At 36.7% G+C, this 23,053-nt stretch overlaps 1 protein-coding gene across 1 annotated transcript in view; it reads right to left on the reverse strand.

Moving 5' to 3' along the window:
* The window catches only part of ASIC4 (acid sensing ion channel subunit family member 4), a 668,821-nt gene that overhangs the window by 47,011 nt on the left and 598,757 nt on the right, over positions 1-23,053 (reverse strand). The window contains exons 2-4 of the mRNA XM_053698163.1: positions 3,888-4,032; positions 2,905-3,032; positions 904-1,063 (exon numbers count right to left, since the gene is read on the reverse strand). Of these exons, the coding sequence (XP_053554138.1) occupies positions 904-1,063; positions 2,905-3,032; positions 3,888-4,032 (433 nt within the window). The remainder of the gene's footprint in view (positions 1-903; positions 1,064-2,904; positions 3,033-3,887; positions 4,033-23,053) is intronic.

Raw genomic sequence — 23,053 nt, forward strand, 5'->3', positions numbered from 1 at the left:
AGGGCTGAGCATGTTTCAGGGTCATGGGATGTGTACCTGGTCCGGTATGAGAGTGCAGTTCCCTTCCGTGTTTTTATATATATATATATATATATATATATATATATATATATATACAGTATATATATATAATACATATACATCTTTAGACATGTATATGTATGTTAAAGCCCTTTGACACCTTTTTTTCTAACACCTGAGACCTCATATCTTTGAGAACTTTTTTGTGCATTTTTTTGCGTTTACTTTTAACTTTTAATATGACTGCTCTACCCGAATCTTATCACTCGCGCATAGCTGTTAGCGCGCCACTGGAAATATGGCCCTTAATGTTTATGTAGTAAAAACCCTTTGCAATATACTTCCATTATTTATTTTGCCTCCTTTTCCTGTAGTTTATTTCTGAAAATTGTAGACTTTCCTATTCCTGTCAAAGGGGAAAGTGCAGACTCTCAACACCGCTATATTCTGTGTAGTCATTGGTTGCATTACCCATTTATAACTGCATTTATTTGGCCTCAGCTAGGAAGGAGACCAAGGTTACAACATGGAGGTGCCCATTGGTTTATAAATACTAAAACTTTACATATTTGCTTTCAATATTTAAGCAAGTAATAGAATTGTTAAAAAAAATAATCTGCATATTATTCTTTACTTTGAATGCATTATTCTATAAATGTTAGCATTCAATGGCCCTTTAATTGCTGTCATTTTAAATAAAAGATTTCTTATTCTGCAATATGTTAACTTGCAATATTTTTGATATCAAATTTCAGTCAGATTCTTTCCACAGATCAAAAAGATATTGCTTATTCTACAGATATTTCACAGTTGTATCACTATTTTGTTTATACATGCGCTTTGTTCCCATGTTCATATCTGAGAATCACACAAAACACGTACCTGGCATGTGGGCCATACGACAGGCACAGTGTTTGACCACTGCTTCCTTCTCACATTGCAGGCGGCAGGCGGAAATACTGTATGTGCTATAGCCAGTCAGGACCTGCTCCCCTGGTATGCTGGCTCTGCAGTTACCCCAAGGCTTGGGCAAATATGTGAGCTGTCATATACAACAAGCAAAAAACAGTTGATGTAATAAGTAGTTTAAACTATTTTTATTCAATTTTATTTTTCACTTTGTTTCCTGTGCTTAATAAATAAACTAATATTTTATTGCTAGGCTTGCAAAGTTGTGTGCTTTCCACCAATATTAGCCATTAAAGATTTATAGGAAGTACCCAACTGCTTTTACTTAATATTTGTTCTGCAACATGCTGCTTTTTAATATGCATAATATAAAATGTTTGAGTACAATGTCCCTTTATTATCCTTGCCCCACCCACAATCAGGTCCCCTATGTGCCTGTCTACAACAATATCCCCCACAACACAAATTACCCCGTACTATGGAGAATGATCACATGCCAAAATGAATAGTTTCAGAGATGTCTAGTGACCCTGTAACTGACAGTTACAGCTAGCATTTAGCCCTGGCTGTGTATATACATAAACTAAAGCAGAATCCATAGGGTAGAAGACAGGACCCTTGTACTGGGTCCATCCTGGGAACAAGAAGTTCATGGGATGTGGCTGCAACTGAACCTACCACAATACAGAGTCCAATTTAATTTGGCATCTCTCCACTATATGTGTATTCATTAAAAAGAAACTTATAGTTATACTGTCAAACATTTTGATAGGAAAGAATGCTTATTGGTTTTTAATAATGGGATTGGTCAAGATGAAGTGTATGGAGGAATTAATATATCAAGCCAATGACTACCTCCCTGATAGACTGTAAACACAGATTAGTACCACTAATCTACTTTAGTATCATAGCAAGCTCCTTAACCCTTCACTCATACCCAGTAGCTCTGCTAGAACCATCACATCAAAATAGTGATGTGACAGTAGGCGGTGGGAGCAGTCTCTGCTTAGAGTCCAAGAAGTGGGCAACCCTTAACTTTATATGTATTCTACTTAGTGTCTATGGGTGAGTGGCATGGCCTATTATGTGATGGGTATAGGTTTTCAAACCTGTCCTCAAGTCTCCCCAACAGGCCAGGTTTTCAGGATTATCTTGTATTAGAGCAGGTAAAATAACCATCTTTACTAATCAGCTGTATATTTCCCCTGTGCTCCAGTTCTGAAATCCTCAAAATATGGCCTGCTAGGGAGGCAGCACAGGTTTGAAAACCAGTTGTATAGGGGGAATGTAAACTAACACTTAGTTGGGTGCTATAAAAATCTTTATTTTTTTATTTGAAAAGAAAGCAGAGAAGTAGGGATGCATTATTTTTGTATTCTTTCTTTTTATTCTTTCTAGTAGATTGTTCAAAAGGTTGTAGCTTACTGTCCCTTTAAGGAGATTATCTGTGTTGCTGTTTGTGATAAGCAAGAATAGTGCTTGTAAAAGCAGTGAAAATATCAGGTGGTAAGGTGTGAATATTTTCTGAAGACACTTAACCAGAAATCCGCAATATGTGTCTGCATAATATCACAATATCACCTATGGGCTGTGAGTCTCTAATGATACAAATGTATCCAGAAATATAAGCATCAATATGCATACAAATTTATCCAGAAATATAAGCATCAATATGCATATATAAAAATCACCTTAATAGAAGAGAAAGGGGGAGTATTTTGTATTGTAGAAATGTTTACCCTTTCTCTACTGCACCTATGTGAACAAAAATGCACATTCATACCACATTATTATGGAGGGTTTTGCCACTGGTAAGCGAGGGTTCTTTTGTTTTGGGGTATAGGGAAATACATGAAGAAAAAATATTACCAAGCTTCATTCATTTATTTATTTCAAAATCCTTGTCAGATGCTGCAGATTTATATTTAATTTATATGAAATGACCTTTAACCATTGTGAAGCAAGCACACATACCCTCTGCTCCTGGCAAGAGACAAAGGTCTGAAAACCTGGGGACACGCCAAACCCAAGCTGATGAATGTAAGGGGGCTCATCCTGACTGTGAATCTGCACTCTGATTCCAGCTTCAAATGATGTCTCATCTACAAACCAAAGAAGATAGCATTAGTTACAGTCAGCAAATGTTATCTGCTTCTGTTTGTGGTTTCATCTGGGCTTTTAATGCATGTTGGCAATATAAAACAATAAGTCTTATTGTAATTAGTATCCCATGTAGGGTTGTAAATTATTCACATGATAAGGCTGCTGGGAAACTAGTAGAAAAAACATTAATAATTCTTCAATTTCAGCAAACATCTACATCTTGAAAATGTGCAACCTATAATTCAGCTCACATATATCAATAAATGCAAAATTATCTCAGTTCCTTTGTCTATAACAGAGAAAATGTATACCTAGTGGCAAAATCAATAATAACTCATGTATAAAGCTTTACAAAATACAATTTCTAATATCTGAAAATGCAGCTTATTAATTTAGCTTTTTATTATTAAATGTTATGCTTACCTAGGGATTTAATAGTGGATGTTAAATAAATGGAAACTCAAAATATTTTTTAGCCTATTTGTTAAAGCACACTGGGCTACTTACAATAACAGTTATTACTGAATCTAGTTTATTTAAACTGGAAGACTGTCAGATATCTTGATAATATCTGTTGGCAAGCAGAGATTGTAACAAAAAACATCTTCCGTTTAGGTACATTTAGCACAAAACATTTGAAGGATATTTTTAAGAGCTTTTTGGTTCATATATCTTAGTGCCCCAAAGTTGGATTGCAAGCTCTGGTACAGGAATTGCTTGCCAGGAATACATATAAAGAGTAATCACATTAGAACATGACACTTCCTGACTATACAATAAACTATATGTACACCATGCATACGAGTATCTAAGCACAATCATTTCTGTGCACCTATGTGGGCTTCTTTACTTACTTGTTTCCCTCCAGATAGGAAGGTAATCTTCTTGCTGAATGTCCAACATTATCTCCAGCCCATTGCCCATGCCTCCTTGTCTGGTTACTTTTGGGTTGTTCTTGTCAGCATTGAATGTGTAGCACTTTCCATACCTGGTGAACACCTGGATAGATTAAAGGAGTGGTTTCACCATTGTGTAGAGAAAAGACAAGTCTGATAACGATAGAGCATAATAAATATACAAAATAGTCAGACAAGTCATATAAAGCAGAAAGAGATAAGCATTTATAGGTAACTGAAAGAGACACAGGGAAACAATTAGTGTAGAAAGAAATAATCACAGAACGATAATTCTTTTATCAAGGGAGGAAGAAGGAATTACAGATGGGAAAACACACACAGAAAGAATAAAGTACAGCTCTGTCCTGCCAACTCACTGGTGTAAAATCCTCGGTTGTGCAGTTGTTTCCACGGAAGGTACATTTGATTACCATATCAATTATGTCAGGCCTGCTTGGAACAGCCAAAATGGGAAAGCCCACCCAACTAAAATTGTCTGGAGGACTGGACCCAAAAGGGTCCATGCTATCCTTATGCATTTTCTGTAATTTGCATAGTGTGACTGCAGGGAATACAAGCTCTTTGGTCATTACCATTTGGAGATTGATGAGTATAGGGTAGGAAATCAGGTAACAGATATGTTCTGATGACCCGGCAATTAGTGCACTTACACAAACCAGCAAGGCCAGAGTCCATAGTAACCTGTGATACAGGTGAAAGGAGGAATGTAGATGATTCAGACCATGCATACTAATGGTATTTAGGAAGATATCCAGAAAGCCTTCTGAGGGTGCCTCATCATCTGAGACTACTGCCATAATTGCTGCAACAGGTACAGTCTGCGCTGCTGGAGCAAGTGCTGGAACAAGTCAGGACCAGTCTTCTCTGTTCACAGAGAGTTAAAAAGATGCTGCAGTGGCTACTATGCCAATAGTAAATGCAATAAAGCTTCAGCTATAGTCTGAGTGCTGAGTATAATTATACATAAGGTAACAGTTATGGTGTTTGATTCTGCTGGCTGCTTAGATAGATTGTGCCATTTCCTTGAGTCTATAACCACCCCCCTGTTGTGGCTGCTTGCAGCGTTGTCTGCCCAGCTTCTGTCTGCTCCTGAGTTTGTTTGTGGTAAGGCATTTCACCTCCGCCTGCCTAAGCTGCATTACAGACACTGAGCAGGAGGGTGTGGGAACAACATCCTTATCACTTCTTTTTTGCAACTTTGTGTTCAGTTTCCAAGTTTTAACTTTTTTAAATATTTTTTTTTGGGGATTAAAAAATTTGGAGATGATAAACCAGTTTGTTCTCCAGCATATTGCTATATTAGATGACAGTTTATTTATGATTAGCTGAGTCAGTGTGTAGTGCATCAGTGACCAACAGTGGGAAAAATAGTGACCAGTGATCAATGACCCTTCTATTGCACCTTCATATCACTAAAATAATAAAGATCAGTGTCCCACTGATCACTGCTCAGAAAAATAGTATAACGTGTTCCCCTGTTAATTAAATCGTTAATACTGAAGCAGTGATTACTATACCGGAGAAAAAAAATGTTCAGTGGCGTTTTTGCACCACTCAGTGCTGTTTGCATTACTGACGCCTATCAATATTAGAGTGACAAATAATACACAATGTGACACAAAAATATGACCAATCATCACCATTAATAAACCATGTTTTCAATTAAACGTGCACAGTACAACACAAAAACCCCTGTGTTCAATACGCTAGCACTACCAGCCTTCACTGAGAGAAATGCAATTGAATACACCCTGGGTCCCCATTATTATTATTATTATTATTATTATTATTATTATTATTATTATCAGGTATTTGTAGAGCGCCAACAGATTCCGCACCGCTGATTATTAGCAATAATGACAAAGATAACTCTCAGTGCACCACTGATAAAAGTGGTGATTGTATGCAACACTAGACAATAAGCAGTTATGATAAAAATAGAAATAACCAAATTAAGGTGTTTGGAGTATTGAGGGAAATGGTCTCAAAAGTAGCCCCATTCCTTAAAGACAATTTGGAATACATACAAGCTAAAGCAATCATCAATATTGAATTAATTAGTTGCCATGTTTCTTTTTGCATTAAAAGTATTGTAGGTATGTGCAAAATTTGATATACCCGGCTCAAAAAATAGTCTTCTGCTGCTACCCGCAGCCCTATTTGGGATTTGTTTGCCAAATGAATATACAAATAACAAATTGTGCATATACCTAATCAGAAGCTTATATTTGCTTGTGTGCAGATTTGGATAAATCTTCATGGTTCCTTATTCTCTAAACCACTCAGTTCCTTTACAGGAGTATTGAGTATATTACTAAGGGGCATTCCACAGCTCCGCGCCACCGGGATGAAAATAGGAGATGCCCCCGTGATGAATAAAGGTGTCGCCGCCTAGATGAAGACTTCCCGCCGCCTGGATGAAGATTGATGGCCAGAATTCAGGAACTGTGAGTAGATTTCCTGCGGTTAGTGTCATTTTTTTGGGGTGTTTTATTTTTTTTAAATTAGGGCTTTGGGCACAAAAAAGCTGAATGCCCTTTTAAGGGCAATGCCCATACAAATGCAATGGGTAGCTTAGTTTTTTTTGACTTAGGTATTTTATTTTGGGGGTTTGTTAGGTGGGGGTTGTTTATGGGGGACTTTGCAATTTTTTAAAGTAAAAGAGCTGATTGCTTCAGGGCAATGCCCTACAAAAGGCCCTTTAAAGGGCTATTGGTAGTTTATTGTTAGGTTAGGGGGTGTTTTTATTTTTGGGGGGCTTTTTTGTTTTTATAGGTGTATTAAATTAGGTTTAATTGTTATTATTTTGGATAATTTTGTTTATTATTTTTTGTAATCAGAGTTTTTAATTTTTTGTAATTGTAGAGTTTTTATTTTTTTGCAGTATAATTTTTTTTTGTAGTGTTAGGATTTGTTTAATTTGTAATTTAGGTTTTTTATTTTTCGTTAATTTTATTGTTTTAAAATAGTTAGGTTACTTTATAGTTTAAACTTAGTTTTTTTTTAATTTCACAGGTAAGTTTTTATTTATTTAAAGATAGTTATATTGTAAATTTAATTCAAAATTAGAGAGGGTGTTAGGTTTAGGGGTTAATAGTTTAATTTAGTGTGTTGTGATGTGGGGGTTGGTGGTTTAGGGGTTAATATGTTTAGTTTAGTAGTTGCGATGTGGGGGCCAGTGGGTTAGGGGTTAATATGTTTATTTTATTAGTAGCGATGTGATGGGGTGGCGGTTTAGGGGTTAATAGGTTTATTATAGTAGTAGCGATGTGGGGCTGGCAGTTTAGGGGTTAATAGGTTTATTTTATTAGTAGCGATGTGGGGGCCGGCGGTTTAGGGGTTAATAGGTTTATTTAGTGTCAGCGATGTCGGGGGCAGTGGATTAGGGGTTAATAATTTTATTTAGTGTCGGCGATGTCGGGGAGCGGCAAGTTAGGGGTGTTTAGACTAGGGGTTTATGTTAGGGTTTAACATAACTTTCTTTTTCGCATAGACATCAATAGGGTTGCGTTACAGCGATCTCCATTCTGCGATTGCAGGTATTAATTTTTTCTGACACTTTCTCCCCATTGATGTCTATAGGGGAAAGCGTGCACAAGCACGTCAACTCAGAGCTTGGATTTTGTGCGGTATGGAGATTATCGTACCATACCACACAACAAGAGAAGGGTTTTCAGTAACTTGTAAAGGCAGTGCTAAGGATAGTGCAATAACGCTATTTTTTTTGCGTTATTTATGCACCCAGTATAGCGCAAAACTTGTAATCTTGGTGTATGTAAGTAAATGTAAATAAAAATTTGTGGTAAAATACTTATTTAATATACACAGATTAAAAAAAATCACATTTAATTTGAAATGTAATATCAAAATATGAGGTTTAAATCATACACAAAAATTCAAAAAAGCGAAAGCGTACTTTATTTTTCTAATGTAAAATGAGTCTTGGGCATTAGGCGGAATGGGGTATTCTTTTGGTGTATTTGAAGTTCTCTTATAGGTATTATATATAGGTATAGGTATTATATATAGGTCTCTTATATAGGTCTTATTGTATTCTCTAAGCATGCCACTTCTGCAGGTCTCACTGTGCTTTTTTGCCAAAGTATGCTGGTGAGTTTGTCTCAAAATACACCACACTTATTACATTGTATATAAAACTGGAAGCAAATACAAGTTAAATTATGCTTAAAATATCATTTAAAACAGTGTTTTTTTTGTTTTTTTTACAGCATATAACATTTAGCTGCCTAATTTTCAGTCAGTATTTTTTACTTGAAAACATTGGTAGATTTTTTTGGTAAAATTACGATTAGTCATGAGATTGTCAAAAGAATGTTGTATATATTCTGTGTATAATATGTAATTATACTTGAGATTAAAGATACAGCCAAAAGACTTTGGGTATTGGGGAATTTTATGCAAGAGAATAGGGGGCGATAATAAGCGCTGAATAGCTTAAAAGGCTGGAAACTAAATTCTGGCGAATAATTTATTCCATATACATTCAAATTAAAATCACAGATAAAATGTTAAAACACAATATTCATATATAAATACAGTAAAATTCTGTTCATGGATCCATGAAATATTCCAGGAGTTTTGTACCTGGCTACTTTAGTTATATAAAACCTTGAATGTAGCTATCTCCAAAGTTCTTATGTGTGTTTAGGATAGATTAATAAGTCGGTTAACTGACTTTGGCGTTCTAGATATGGTTCTATTGTCAGTGGATGAAAAAAATGTGTGGGCTGTGGTTCAGATCAAACCAATGTGATGTGTAACAATAAACAATAAACAATATATCAACTTTCAAATAAACATTAAAATCTCAGCACATGATGGTGTAAAAACATTCGTTCAAACTTCAATACAAAATTCAAAAAATAATGCAATAATCAAAGGCGTGTGAGATCCGTTCCCGGACCAAGTGGAGGAGGGGCTGTGAAAGAACATGACGTTGATGCAAAAAGTAGGTGTTTAACCCCAGAGAAATGTGAATCCACACTAGCGCTAGTGAAAAAAAAATCAAAAAGAAAAAAATATATAAAAAAAATATATAAAAATAAAGAAATATAGAAAAATATATATATAGTTCAATGTAGATCAATCTTGAACAGATGAAAAAATGTGAGACAGATGAAAATAATGTGTATCTTCAAAAATAAATGAATAATCCCCTTGAAAAATAAAACAAAATTATCCGCAATCCAAAAGTGTAAAATTACGTAAAACAAATATAAATTTTGATGGGCAAAAGTCTTAATTGGCAGAGATTCTATATAGGTGCTCCTAAACACAGAGCCGCTTCAGCACCCTAGGCGCCAGATCCGGAGGTGGTAGTTACCAACTGGTAAGTGATATTGTTAGTGTCTATGATGGAAGTCCATATAGTATATATAGAAATGTTGTTCATAAAGTCAATATCACAAAAATGTAAAAATATAAAAAGATGAAAAGCCTGAAAGAGAAAAAAAAAGAAACAATAGTGCAACACTGTATATAAGGGACAATAGTGGTATAATAATCAAGCTCACCAGTATGTCTGTCGACGCGTTTCGGCCACGATTTGGCCTTTCTCAAGACTATACTGAATTTGTGTGGACTGGGAGCTTATAAAGCCTAGATGTGGGATTGTTTGTGGGCGGTTTTGGCGCCAAATTTTGAGAGGGTAATCCCCTTCCTGTCTGCCTCAAAGCATCTCTGGGAAATTTTGAGAGGGTAATCCCCTTCCTGTTTGCCTCAAAGCATCTCTGGGAAATGTACAAATATTATCTTAGTCTAATTTTCATCATAGTTTTCTATCTTCTTATATCAGTATTGGTTATATGATATAGTGCAAATTATCAGAAATTTTTTTTATTTTAAAAATGTGTCCTGGATCTATAACATACGTAATGCCGTTAGGGCTCTAAGTTAACCTTCTACCGTATTATGAAGTATAAATCTTTCTCTAGTATGTTACATCTTACAGTGTATTCCTTTCTTCGGAATAAGGAGTGTGGGGGCTAGTATTTGGATTTCGATCGCTTAGTTTGTTTTTATTGGGAGAAAATTGATATTTCAGAACCGCATGTGACGGCTCCCGTGTTGTTGTCTGGTGTATGTAATTCTATCATGGGCTTCCGGTTTGTTGTTCTATTACTGCTACTACTATGTGTAGCTTACGGATGTTATAAATTCTGACTAAATCTACTTGTTTGTGTGAGGGGATATAGTGGCTGATACTTGGATTTCGATAACATAGTTCATTATTGTGAAAAAAGGGGGTTTCAGAACCGCATATGACGGCTCCCATGGTGCTATCTGGTATATGTAGTCTAATGTGGATTTCCGGTTTTACCCATTGCTCCATTAATGTTACTGCTGTGTGCTGCTCACAAATGTTGTAAATAATGAGTGAATCTACTCTCCTGTGTGAGCTTTCTCTCCTATGTAAACCTCAAAAATATTTAAAATATTTAAAACATTTAAAATATTTAAAAATATTTGTTTATTTATATATTTAGTTTCTCAGTTTTTATTCAGTAATTATATAATTGGGTATCTTCTTATGTTTGTATGTTAACTCGTTTAAAATATTTAAAAATATTTGTTTATTTATATATTTAGTTTCTCCGTTTTTATTCAGTAATTATATAATTGGGTATCTTCTTATGTTTGTATGTTAACTCGTAAGTGAGATAGTCTCTCTGATAATTAGGATGTACCCATGTGGTTCCTCAGCTATGTGTGAGCTCATTGTCAACTCAGTTACATTAATGTCACTAGTTTGGAGTTATGAAGATAGTGTTTTTAGAATAAATATCTATGTGGTTGTGTCTAAATCTAGGATACGCCCAGTTTGGGTCTCTGTATACAACATTAGTCTAATGGTAGTTTTGGCAGCTACGTTTATAGTGGATAAAGTCCCTATTGGCTTTATTGAGATGTACCTTAGTTTTTTCTTTATATGACATACCTGATTGTTACATTACTTAATAGTCGTGGTGTGTGTGATAAGTCCGATCTTGACACCACTTAGCGATTGTGATATGTATCCGGGTATAGTCCCAACCTTGAGTGTGTGTGTGTTAGCTTCTATAATTTGTTCTTAACAGAGGGCTGATACTGTGCTCAGGATAGATGATTCTGATATTCGGAATAAGTCTTTTGAGTATATTTGAACTGTATGACTGGGACGTGTTTGTGAAAACTTATGTGGACCTATACGTACATAAGTAAATAAATGGGTCTTCATGTTCATATTGACTCTAAAAGGTTTCCATCTATGGGGAATAATTTGGATATATTCTCTAAATGTATCGTCATGATTGGTTTTATTTTATTTTAGTTTATTTTTTGTTATTTCATAATCCTATTTTCCGGATTATGAGCTATATGTATGGATCTGTTATCAATCGTGTAGTCAGAGGCCCACTGGCTTTCGCTACTAAATCTCTAGATGGAAAGGCTATCTGGCTTTTGGTTCTTGGTAACTGATCTAGGGGATACTCTTATTATAGAAGATGGACCTACTGCCTAAATTAATGGCAGTTAGTTTTATGATTTTCTTCTTTTGTAGAAGGGAACTCTCTGTTGTTTGGATCTGCCTGAGGATCTTGGCTAGTGCAGAGTAAGAAGATGAGCAAGGTCTTCCTTGTGATTGAGACCTTTGGGAAAAAGGCAATCCAGCATAAATATCCATTTGGATTCATTATATAAAAGTTTCTGCTCATGGTTCCCTCCCCGCCAGTTTCTTCTGACTTTCTGTATTCTAAAGAAACTAAACTCCTTCATATTCCCCTTGTGGATGGTAGCAAAATGTTTGTATAGTGGGGTATCTACTTTTCCCTTTTCTATACAGAGGATATGCTCCCTCATCCTGTCCTTAAGGGCTCTTGATGTTTGCCCTATGTATTGGAGACCACAGGAGCAAGAGATTAGATATATGACGTTCTTGTCGCTGCATCTGATCAGGTCTCTGATCTTATATTTCTCATTTCTGTGATGTGAAGAAAACGTCTCAGTTTTTTGCCCATTTTTACATGCCTTACAGCTCGGGCATGGGAAAAATCCTCTGATGTTTTTGCCACGATGGTCAGTGGTAGAGTTGGTGTTCCCTTTTCTTGGGATACTAGGTGCTATCATACATTTTAGATTTTTCATTTTTCTGTAGATAAATTTGGGGTTGGGAACTAGCTTTTCCCCAATTATGTCGTCTTCTTTTAGTATCGCCCAATGTCTCCTGATGATATTTTCTAGAATATGTCTATTCTCGCAAAACTCGGTTATCATCGGTACGTCAATTTCATTATTGTTCCACATTATTCCTGGTTTTGTTTTATAACCTAGAAGGTTCTTCCTGTCGACCTTGCTAACTTCCTTGATCTTTTCATCTAGGGTGTCTTTGTTGTATCCTCTCTCGAGGAATCGTTGTTTCAGTATTTGTGACTGCTTGGTCCATTGCTCTGTGGTAGAGCAATTTTTCTTTACCCTTAGGAATTGCCCTTTAGGTATGTTGGACTTCCAGGTGGGGTGATGACAGCTCTTATTATGGACATAATTGTTACAATCAACCTCCTTGAAGAAGGTTGATGTCTCAATCAGTCCATCTTTTATTTCTATTCTTAGGTCCAGGAAATCTAATCTTTCTTGGCTATATTGATATGTAAACTTCAGGTTCATCTCGTTTTGGTTCATTACTTTTAAAGTGTGTAGCAAGTGTTCCAATGTTCCACTCCAGATCAGAAAGATGTCATCTATGTATCTGGAGTATAGAACCAGGTCCGCGCCAGCTGGGCATGAGTCCCAAAAGATGTTCTCCCATTGTCCCATATACAGGTTCGCGTAGCTTGGCGCGAACCTGGTCCCCATGGCTGTTCCACACTTTTGTTTGTAAAACTTGTTGTTGTTGCAGAAGTAGTTATGGTTCAATATAAAATCAATGCCGTCCAAAACAAATTTCCTTTGTTCATCTGGTATGTCCTGATCTTTCATTAGAAATGTATTGACTGCCTTTAATCCCAAGTAATGTGGGATGCTCGTGTAGAGTGACGTCAAAAGAATGTTGTATATATTCTGTGTATAATATGTAATTATACTTGAGATTAAAGATACAGCCAAAAGACTTTGAGTATTGGGGAATTTTATGCAAGTTTGGGGAAGTGGTAGCCGGTTTCTACTGGATTAAATATCTTGCCGAATTCCTGTTTGTTTCTTATTCTAGCACACGGTCCCTTAAAGTGAACCCATATTTTATGGAATTTACCTCGTGTAATACAGAGCATCTATACTTTTGACACACTGTTCATATTGTTCATAAGGACTTAAATTGTTTTTAGCCATACATATTTTAATGTAATATTGTATATTTTATACTGACAAGTAAATCCTTTTTTAATATGACATTGTGAGAGTTGTAAGTTTAACAAAGTTGAACAAAATAGTAAGATACACACAACCCTTGATGTAGATTTAAGATTTAATATATCCATAACCTAGCTTTTTTAGTGCATCCCATCCCTAGATTTCTCAGTATACACTTTTTTAACCGTCATTGGGAGAAGGGACGGTCTATTTGAGATAGCTTTAGGACATATCTAAGGAACGTTCCAATTATTTCTTTCTTCTTGAATCACTTATTGCTTGCGCTCTAACCTGACACTGCGTTAGACCTACAACGCTAAACCCTGAAGGTAATTATGCATATTTTACATTCCAGTATTCTTCACATAGAATAAAATGTTCTTTTTACTTTTAAATATATATATATTCTCTTATCAGACTGATCTGTTATTTAAGACCCTCTGAAAATTCAGGTATCTCTGCCACGTCTTGCCCTGTCCTTATAGTCCCCCTTTTATCCAAGTTATCAATTAACAAATCCTATCATGTTAATCAGTATTGCTTTAGACCCGAGGAAGAGAGGAATCTTGAAAGTTTGTCTTTTATTTTGTAATGTTAGTCCAATAAAAAAGGTATTACTGCATACTGCAATACTCATAAGCGTGCACACAAGGTATGCCAGGTGTGCCTGGGCACACCCTAATTACCCCTGAGCACACAGAGCTAAAGAAGCACTGAAGAGTTTTAATGGACCATTAGGGAGGTCAAAGATCTACCCTGACTGACCCAACGCCTGTCACACAGCACCCCTTCGCAAGGCCGCGCTAACACAGGTGCATAGGGTTCATTGCGGTTGGTGACCAGCGCAGACTGTACAATATTATATATATATATATATATATATATATATATATATATATAGTGGGTGCACAACCTAATGCAGTATGCTGCACACACCTGTGGCAATACGCTTGTTATTTTGATATTCAACTACTGGATTAATACTACAATCTATATGTATAATCAGGGATGACTATTCTTAAACTATGTATCAAATGATGCCTTTGGATTCTGCTTTGGTTTACTTTGGCATTGCTAAAATGGATTAAGCAAACAAATAATAGAATGAAATAGAAGCAAGGAAAAGCCATTGGAGACTGCTTGAGATTAGCCTAGAGTAGAAAACAACTGTACTATATGCGGAATATATTGCTCTACCAGGGAGACTCATGATAGAAGAGGAAGCTTTGCAAGGTCCTTACAAGACATTTTAAAGACTGCATTATAATCTTTTTTTTCTTTTTTCATGATAGGCATTTTTTTGTATCTCTAAATCTAATAATATAGTGTGTGCCAAGGACAGAGCAGTTACAGCTGTAGCTTCTGTTATTGTACATTTTCTCTGTACTCATTTGTCATTCAAAAATGATAACGTAAGAAGCTCTTTGATGTTTGATTATTCGGAACAGGGAAATAAAAGATACATTTTATCAATGGGTAGTAAAATGTTAGATCTATTTTTTCACAAGATGAAATGATGTCTGAGGTTAATCAGAGCTATGTATTTCATAGACCCTCAAGGGATCCCACGGAGCTAAATAAACCCTCCCTGATGAGCTGTGATTTGCAACAACATAAGATGAAGCGAGACACTACCATCCTCTAACTCCCCTGGATTCCACTTGATAAAATGAGACAAGGGCTCTACTGGCACCCAGCTTGCTGTCTGGAATTACTGAAGATGTATCAGCCCCAGGACACATTTAGCAAAGTAGGATGTGACTGCAAAGACAGGAGGTCAGGACTAAAGAGGCCATGGCCCCTATTTATGAAAGTCTGGCGGACCTGATCCGACAGTGCGGATCAGGTCCGCCAGACCTCGCTGAATACGGCGAGCAATACGCTCGCTGTATTCAGCATTGCACCAGCAGCTTACAAGAGCTGCTGGTGCAACGCCGCCCCCTGCAGACTCACGGCCATTGGGCTGCCAGCAGGGGGGTGTCAATCAACCCGATCGTACTCGATCGGGTTGATTTCCGGCGATGTCTGTCCGCCTGCTCAGAGCAGGCGGACAGGTTGTGGAGCAACGGTCTTTGTGACCGCTGCTTCATAACTGCTGAAACACGGGGCATCAAGCTCCATATGGAGCTTGATAAATATGCCCCAATGGCCCCTATTTATGAAAGTCTGGCGGACCTGATCCGACAGTGCGGATAAGGTCCGCCAGACATCGCTGAAATGGCGAGCAATGCGCTCGCCGTATTCAGTATTGCACCAGCAGCTCACAAGAGCTGCTGATGCAATGCCGCCCCCTGCAGACTCGCGGCCAATGGGCTGCCAGCAGGGGGGTGTCAATCAACCCGATCGTACTCGATTTGGTTGATTTCCGGCGATGTCTGTCCGCCTGCTCAGAGCCCCCATGTCTTGGAAATAACTCTAGATAGTTATATAGGTCTGAGAGCAAGCTAGTGATGGTATATCACTCTGGCTAAAAAATAATGGCACATCCCAGGCACCCTTCCCCATGATTTTTTCTGCAATTTGCAGTATACGTAGCATAGACTAACACAGCACTGATTGATACTGTGAATATTCTTATGTAAAAAGAAGTTGTTCTAAGGTATTGGAGCATTTTATTATTACATTATTGCATGCATATAACTATGTGTTAAGGGGTTAAATACATAGTTGAAGTGAGCAGTACAATACTAGGGTCTAGCTGAATCCATCTGGGCTTGATTCTCGGAAGCTGTCTCGCCTGGTGAGATTATCTAAGAAGAAGCTTTGTCAGTACTGCAAGGTCCCTCAAAGAATTTTAGAAATGCAAACTTTATCTTGAGAGCTTTTATCTCACTGTGTAGGGTTCTGGATGCGAATACGAGGTTTTCAATTACAATATGCAAAAACAAAAAGGTTTTCAATCCCTGCTGGCGAGTTTTTGATAACTGGACCCCTGGTGAGCCAATGACAAGAGGCATATGTGCGTAACCACCAATCACCAGCTAACTCCTAATAGAACAACGCTGCATCTGAGCCTACCTTGTTATGCATCTCAACTAAGATTGCTGAGAGTCCAATGTAACTAGATGTAAATTAAAAAGTTTCTTAAAATTGCATCCTCTGTCCATGAAAGTTTTATTTTGACTTTAAAGTCCCTTTAACCTATGTGCCATGTGTAAGTTAATTCACTGTTACTTCTCAGCCAAAACCTTTGGACAATTTCTAATTTACCAAAAACCTTTAATGTATTTGATTTCTTGCATTTTATAGCCAATATGGTAACCCTTACACAAATACATAGTTAAAGTCCTGATAGGTTTCCACAAACATTTCAGTTTCCAAGTAGAACATGGCCAATGAACTCATCAAGAGCAGAGAGTCATAAGTGGTTTCCTGTTTCTAGTACATAAGCCTAGATGAAAAGTTAATTTAAAATGTTATAGAAATAAATGGAGGTCAATTAAGGCTTAATAACTATAACCTAGATTAGGAGTTTTGCGTTCGTGTTTTAACGCTGAAAAAATGGCCATTTCAGCGTTAAACAGCACTGCAGCCATTGCAAGTCTTGTCGGTAGAGCTGTACCGCAAGCCTTTTACCCTGTAACGCAACGTCAGTCCCGCACGTAAAAATGAAGTTTTTCATGGGACTTCCATAGCGCAGCCATTACGAGTTTTGCGGTGAGGCTAAAAAGCTTACGTTGCAGCCTATACCGACAAGATACGTAACGCCATCTAAAAGTAGTAGTTATGAGTTTTACGCTACAAAACTGTTACATAAAACTCATAACTAAACTGCTACAAAGTACACTAAACACCCATAAACCACCTATTAACCCCTAAACCGAGGCCCTCCCGCATCGCAAACACTATATTAAAGTTATTAACCTAATCTGCCGCTCCCAACATCGTCACCGCTAAAAATAATTATTAACCCCTATTCGCTGCTCCCCGATATCGCCACCACTATGCTAAAGTTATTAACCCCTAAACCACCGCCCTCCCGCATCACAAAAACACTATTTAAATATTATTAATCCCTAATCTGCCGTCCGCCCACATCGCCCCACTGTACTAAAGTTATTAAGTCCTACCTGTGAAATAAAACCTAAGCTAGCTACAATATATCTAATAGTTATATTGTAGCTAGATATGGTTTTATTTTTATTTCATAGGTAAATTTGTATTTATTTTAACTAGGTAGACTAGTTAGTAAATAGTTATTAACTATTTACTAACTACCTAGTTAAAATAAATACAAACGTACCTGTTAAATAAAACCTTAGCTGCCTAACACTAAAACCTACCATTACAAAAAATAAAAAACCTTCCATTACAAAAAATAACAATAAAAATTATTCCTATTCTAATACCCTTTAAAAAAACAACTAATCTATAATAAACTAACAAGGGCCCTTAAAAGGGCTTTTTGTAGGGCACTGCCCATAAGTTAACAGCTCTTTTGCTACAAAACAAAACAAACACCCCCTAACAGTATACAAACCCCACCCCCTAAACCCACAAAATAAAAATAAAGTAAAATCTAATCTACCCATTGTCCTGAAAAGGGCATTTGTATGGGCATTGCCCTTAAAAGGGCATTTAGCTTTTTTGCTGCCCAAACCCTAATCTAAAAAAAAACCCACCCAAAAAAACCTTAAAAAAACCTAACACTAACCCCCGACGATCCACTTACAGTTTTTGAAGTCCCGATTGAACGATCTTCATCCAAGCAGCTCTCATTCTATTGGATGAAGAATCAAGATAGAAGATGCCGCCTGGATGAAGATAGAAAAGGCCGCCTGGATGAAGACTTCTCGCCGCCTGGATGAGGACTTCGCCGCCTGGATGAAGATAGGAGAGGCCGCCTGGATGAAGACTTCTCGCCACCTGGATGAAGATAGAAGAGGCCGCCTGGATGAAGACTTCTCGCCACCTGGATGAAGATCATTCAAGCGGGACTTCAAAAAGTGTAAGTGAATCGTCCGGGGTTAGTGTCAGGTTTTTTAAAGGGTTTTTTTAGTATTTTTTTTTTAGATTAGGGTTAGGGCAACAAAATAGCTAAATGCCCTTTTAAGGGCAATGCCCATATAAATGGTATAGCATCTCATAAGGGGATACAAAGGCGCGCTGTTATAAACATAAACAATTTAAATTTTATAGTTTCGATGCTTGTGAGTCTATTTTAAATTTTGTAGTCCCGATACCTGTGAGTCTATGATATACTAAGTATATCATAGACTCACAGGTATTGGGACTACAAAATTTAAAATAGACTCACAAGCATCGAAACTATAAAATTTAAATTAAACACAAAAAAATGATCTCTTCTTAACCGTCAGTTCAAAAACAAAACTGAGAAAGGTTTAGGCTTTCTGCATAACGAAAAATAGTACCGAATAAAAGATTTTTATGGGTTGCTTTGTCAACATCTTCTTTATAACCAATCAACACGCAGATTTTAGGCCTACCATGTTCTATATTTTATTACGCAATGGCCGTCATTCTACATCAATTCTGTGCAATTTACATATCGGTCTACATCTATCACAACTATCTATAATTGAAGTTCACAAATTATTGTTATACATCTTTGTATTGCCTGTTGTATGTTTTCCTTTTAATATGCAACACAGATTTTAGGCCTATCATGATCTATATTTTATTACACAATGGCCTTCATTCTACATCAATTCTGTGCAATTTATAGGTCAGTTTACATTCATCACAACTATTTCAAATTGAAGTTTTCAAATTGTTGTTATATATCTTTGCATTGCCTCTCGTGTGTTTTCCTTTTAATATGCAATGTTGGCAAATCTAGGTCTTTTTTCTGGCTGAATCATACAGCTGTCTCCACTCTAAATTATCATGACCATCCAACGCTGTCTAAACTCATACTAATTGTAACACCTGTAAGCCTTTGTTCGGCTTTTCAGTTGAATCTTGTAATGCATTTCATTGGTTCAAAACTTTTTGTGACAACTTCCGTTTTAATTATACAAATGTGTATAAAATGTCAAAATTTGTAACATATTTTATTCGCTTTGGTATCTGAAGAAACGACCCTTGGAGGTTGAGAAACGCGTTATAATAAAGCCTTTTATAATTCTTTTAACCTTGGAAGTTGTACATTTCTTTTTTAACACAACTAAATTGAGCAAAACATCGAAGTTGCCAAACTAAGACACGCTCACAGCAAACTTTTTAAATCCAAAGAAAAAGAAAAAGTCCCAGGAAGGATCCTGTCTGACAGTGTACTAGCCACTGATATAAGTGCTAGCAGGCGAGATTGTACTGGTCACAGCACAGTACCACAGTTATTGGTAAGCGCATTACCTCTCTGCTTTTGTATCATTCCTTTTGAAACAATATTACGCTATGTGGCACCCTCTCCATCTCTTTCTCTGTCCATATAAATGCCCTTTTCAGGGAAATGTGTAGATTATGTTTTTTAGATAGTTTTTTTTATGTTGTGGGTTTGGCGGGGAGGGGGTTTGTAATGTTATCGGGGCTTTGCAATTTTTTTGTTAGGTAAAAGACCTGTTTAAGTTAGGGCAATGTCCTACAAAAGGCCCTTTTAGGGCTATTGGTAGTTTATTCCACATTAGGTTTTTTATTTTGGGGTGCTTTTTTTAAATGGTATTAGAATAGGAATAATTTGTATTATTTTTGATAATTTGTTTGTTATTTTGTGTAATGTATTTTTTTCATTTTGGGTGGGTTTTTATTTTTAGATTAGGGCTTGGGCAGCAAAAGAACTAAATGCCCTTTTAAGGGCAATGGGTAGATTAGGTTTTACTTTATTTTTATTTTGTGGGTTTATATACTGTTAGGGGGTGTTTGTTTTGTAGCAAAATAGCTATTAACTTTAGAGCAATGCCCTACAAAATGTCCTTTTAAGGGTCCCCAAAAGGCCCTTTAAAGGGCCCTTGGTAGTTTATTGTAGATTAGGGTTTCTTTTGTTTTTTAAAGGTTATTAGGATAGGAATAATTTTTATTATGTTGTATAATTTCATTTGTTATTTTTTGTAATGGTAGATTTTTTTGTTTTTGTAATTTTAGTGTTTTTTTATTTTTTTGTAATGTTAGTTTTTAGTTTAAGGCAGCTTAGGTTTTATTTTTTTGCTTTCACAGGTAAGTTTGTATTTATTTTAACTAGGTAGTTAGTAAATAGTTAATAACTATTTACTAACTAGTCTACCTAGTTAAAATAAATACAAACTTACCTGTGAAATAAAACCTAAGCTAGCTACAATATAAATATTAGTTATTATGTAGCTAGCTTAGGTTTTATTTCACAGGTAAGTATTTAGCTTTAAATAGGTATTATTTAGTTAATAATTGTAAGTTTAATTTAGCTATATTTTAATTATGTTGAAGTTAGGGGGTGTTAGGGTTACGGTTAGGGTTAGGCTTAGGGTTACGTTAGGGTTAGGTTTAGGGGTTAATATAGTTTAATTTAGGTTGTTGCGATGTGGGGGGCTGGCGGTTTAGGGGTTAATAGGTTTATTTAGTGGTAGGGATGTGGGAGGCCAGAGGTTTATGGGTTAATATCTTTATTTAGTTCTGGCAATGTCGGGGAGCGGCGGAATAGGGGTTAATAGATTTATTATGTGTGGCAGTGTGGGCGATGTTGGGGTGCAGGGGAATAGAGGTTAATAACTTTAGTATAGTGGCAGTGATATTGGGAGCGGCAGATTAGGGGTTATTAGTTTTATTTAGGTGGCAGTGATATCGGGGGCGGCAGATTAGGGGTTAATAACTGTAGGTAGGTGGTGGCGATGTCAGTGGTGGGCAGATTAGGGGTGTTTAAACATGGGGTTTATGTTAGGGTGTTAGGTTTAAACATTATTTTCTTTTCCCCATAGACATCAATGGGGCTGCGCTACAGAGCTTTTCATTCCGCGATCGCAGGTGTTAGATTTTTTTTCCGACCCATTTATGTCTATGGGGGAAGCGTGCACGAGCACGTCAAAACAGCGCTTGTATTTTGTGCGGTATGAAGCTTAAAAGCACCATATCGCATGCACAAGCCGGCTGTTTGAAAACTTGTAATGGCTGCGCTATAGGGGGTAAAAATAACGCAACTTTTGTTGCGTTCGTTAATTTCCCTATAGCACGCATAACTCGTAATCTAGCTGTATGAAACAAATGGTAAATAAAGAAAAAAAAACAGTTTTTGGGGAAGGATTATAGAGATAATGTATTTGACAAGGGGTGAAAGTGTAAAGTGGTCTTGAACTGTAAGTAGTTTTATTTGAAATCTTATATGTAAGATTAACATTTAAAGTTTATAGCAAGAAACTAAATGAAAAACTATGGGCCAGATTTTGATCAGAGTGCTAAAATTTCTGTGCAAGTTAAAAGGGGTTTACCGTGGGTGTTTGCACACGTCGGGTTTTTCGCTTGTATTACAAGTTTAAAGTAAATGTGAACATGTGAGTGCAATTGAAGTTAGCGCATGTCAGGTTAGTTTGATCTCAGAGCTCTGGTTAACTGTTTTGCTAAACAAAAAACTGTCCGAAAACATAAAAAAATACATTACAAAGTACAGTTACACTCATAATAACACCATCTAATAAAAATTATTAAAAAAATATTGCTCAAAAAAGTTATAAGGGCTCAACGATATGAGGTCTCAGGTGTTAAAAGAAAGAAAAAAAAGCAACCAAAGGGCTTTAACATAGAGATACATAAATATACAGTACATGTCTAAAGATACATATGTATGTGTGTTTGATCCTATTCATACCCACGGGGCGGCGGCACGCCCTGATGTAGGTTGAATCCTATTGGTTCACGTGACCTAATGTCACGTAAGTGTGCTCGTAGTATGAGGAATGTATCCGTGTATATTATACATACGAGCACACTTACGTGACATTAGGTCACGTGAACCAATAGGATTCAACCTACATCAGGGCGTGCCGCCGCCCCGTGGGTATGAATAGGATCAAACACACGCCATAGTTACAATAAACCCCTCTGAGGAAGAAGGACACATAAACCTTTGAAACGCGTCAGGGTATCACAATTTACCTTTTTACTATCTTTTAACTGCTTTTAAACTGTTTGGTTTTTTAAGCTTGCCTTTTATGCATGAACTAAGCTCATGAACTGTTATTAACTATATCCACTGCTTGACCTGCCAGTCTGCTGCTACATTAACCTATTTGCACATTCAGCATTGTTACCAACTGCATTAACAGCTTTTATCTGGCCATCTGCTAACGGTGTGACTAACATAAATACACTGGTTATATCTGAATATATTAACAGACCAGCCAATTATAGTCACTGACCAAACAAGCGATACTAACCGGATTAATCATTTGCTACATATTTACTTGGCTGAAATTATTGCTTGTGACATCTAAGGAATACTGACTTTATTCTCTGATTGGCTTGGGACACAACGACCTGTGAATTCACCTCTAAACCTATGTGCTGTCATTATACCTCATATCAGTGAGGACATGAAATGTGAGTGTGATATATGTCTTTTTTTATACTTTTATTGAATAAAACGGTATTACACTATCTTTGCTGTTTTCTGTCTTTTTGGGTATATATCTGGACAAGAAAGTTCATACCAAGACAAGAAAACCAAGCTCCAAGAGGCAACAAATACAGGAAGTTTCCTAAAGAGACCAGCACAAAGGGGATCTACATCCCATTTTACTCCAAGAGGCAGCTGAACCATACAGATCATACTATCCAGGATTCACTAACCACCAGATACATCCTCCAATGCGGCAAACTTAAATCATAGGATTGAG

This window comes from Bombina bombina, chromosome 1, assembly GCF_027579735.1.
Source record: "Bombina bombina isolate aBomBom1 chromosome 1, aBomBom1.pri, whole genome shotgun sequence".
NCBI lineage: Eukaryota > Metazoa > Chordata > Amphibia > Anura > Bombinatoridae > Bombina > Bombina bombina.